We start from the raw sequence: 1,705 nt of genomic DNA, 5'->3' as shown, positions 1-1,705 counted from the left end.
TCTCTCTCTCTCTCTCTCTCTCTCTCTCTCTCTCTCTCTCTCTCTCTCTCTTTCTCTGTCTCTGCTGTCCGTGGTGGAAATTTTGAATGCCAAAGCATATCTATTGAAAAGAAAATGTGAGAGTTATTAGTGTGGATTTTTTTTAAAACAAAAATCAACTCCCCACTTTAACATCAATTGGTCGACTAAGAAAAGCAAAAGCACAGGACAACTGAGCAGAAAACAATTTTTTAAAGCAGTTTTATCAGATGAGGGGGGTCAGAATGGGCAGTTGACGGATGACTGTTGCAGGTCCTTTTCAGTATCTTTACCTCAGTCTACCAGGATTGGATGGGGTGTAAATCAATAGAAATCTAGGCTGTACATTAGCCTTTCATGAGAAAAAACGAAGTCTTTTGTTTACAAAGTAACCCCATAACAAGTGCACCACAAGACCCAAGGGTGGCAGAGAGAATAAAGGGCACGTGAGCTTTACTTGCAAATACATTCTAACAAAAATTGAAGTAGGTATTATATGCTCCTGTCGACACGATTTAGATCATTTGGGAGGCGGGTTTTCGACCATGCCTGCCAGGGCCAACCCGGGCGAGGGGGATACAACGTCCTATCAGAAAGACCGCGAGACACCTCATAAACATTTCTCCCTACTCGGAAATCGGGAATCAAGCTTGGGTCTCTTTCGTGAGACAGTTAAGCGCCTAACCACTATGCGACAGAAGCTGGTCTAATGTTCTTACAAATAAACCGACAAACTAACGGCCAAATAGCAGACAAAAACAAAGTATTTAGATATGTAGACAAGTAAAAAGTTGGACTGTCAGCCTGGTGTGGACACAGTAAACAAAGACAAAATATTCAACACACCTGCATAACTTTGCTGGATGAAACCGGAAGTTCTGCTCCATTCAGGAACCACCTAATGACAGGAAGTGGCGCCCCTTCCGGTCTGCAGTGGAGCGTCAGGTTACCGTTGGCTGAGGCTCGGATGTTGCGGTTCATCGGGTACTTGTTGAAATTTGGAGGGAACTCTGAAAAAGGTCAGTCTCATTTGTTATTTTAAAAAAAGGGAAAGACGGGATGGATAAGCGAAAGCTGATGCCCATTGATACGATTTTGTCTTTCACTTTAAGTGTTTTGTTAGAAGTTAGAATTATATTAATATCATCATCATCATCGTCACCTTCATCATCACGTGCCAGATGAAGGACAGACATATTATGCTATCATGGTTCCTCATTCATTATTTTTTTAGAATTATAAATTTTTTATACAAACCAGGTTCTTAGACGGAGTGTTCTTGACGGAGAGCTTACTTTGACCTGTACTAGCGATTGTTCACGCCGCGGCTGTTAGAAGTCATTTTCCCCCTAGCAAGAATGCAAAAAAAATGTGTCCATTGTCCAGTGAGACCTTACAAAATTCTAAAAATACCAGTAGTTCTTGTGCTAAGACTGTCTTTGCCCGTTTAGATTTAACTACATGTATATTTTTTTTCAAAGAACAACAACTCACTGAGCACCCTGAGTTGTCCCTCGCTGAGTGAAGTCCCCTGGTTGTTGGAGGCCTCACATTGGTACATGCCGTCATGCTTGGCTGGGTCCAGCTTTTTGATGACTAGGACATTGTTGATTACCTAGCGGAGAGAAAGAGATGGTTGTTGTATGTGTATGCCTGAGAGAGAGAGAGAGAGAGAGAGGGGGGGGGA

General features: G+C 42.3%; 1 protein-coding gene across 1 annotated transcript in view; it reads right to left on the bottom strand.

Annotated features, from left to right (window-relative positions):
- LOC101858638 (contactin) overlaps positions 1–1,705 on the bottom strand; it is a gene marked incomplete in the record, with an annotated part of 71,633 nt that overhangs the window by 34,608 nt on the left and 35,320 nt on the right. Inside the window, 2 exon segments of the mRNA XM_035970500.1 lie at positions 865–1,028; positions 1,513–1,633. Coding sequence (XP_035826393.1) covers positions 865–1,028; positions 1,513–1,633 — 285 coding nt within the window.

This window comes from Aplysia californica, unplaced genomic scaffold (assembly GCF_000002075.1).
Source record: "Aplysia californica isolate F4 #8 unplaced genomic scaffold, AplCal3.0 scaffold00275, whole genome shotgun sequence".
NCBI lineage: Eukaryota > Metazoa > Mollusca > Gastropoda > Aplysiida > Aplysiidae > Aplysia > Aplysia californica.
Note: the sequence above shows the minus strand (reverse complement) of the source record. Positions and strands in the feature narration are given on the sequence as shown.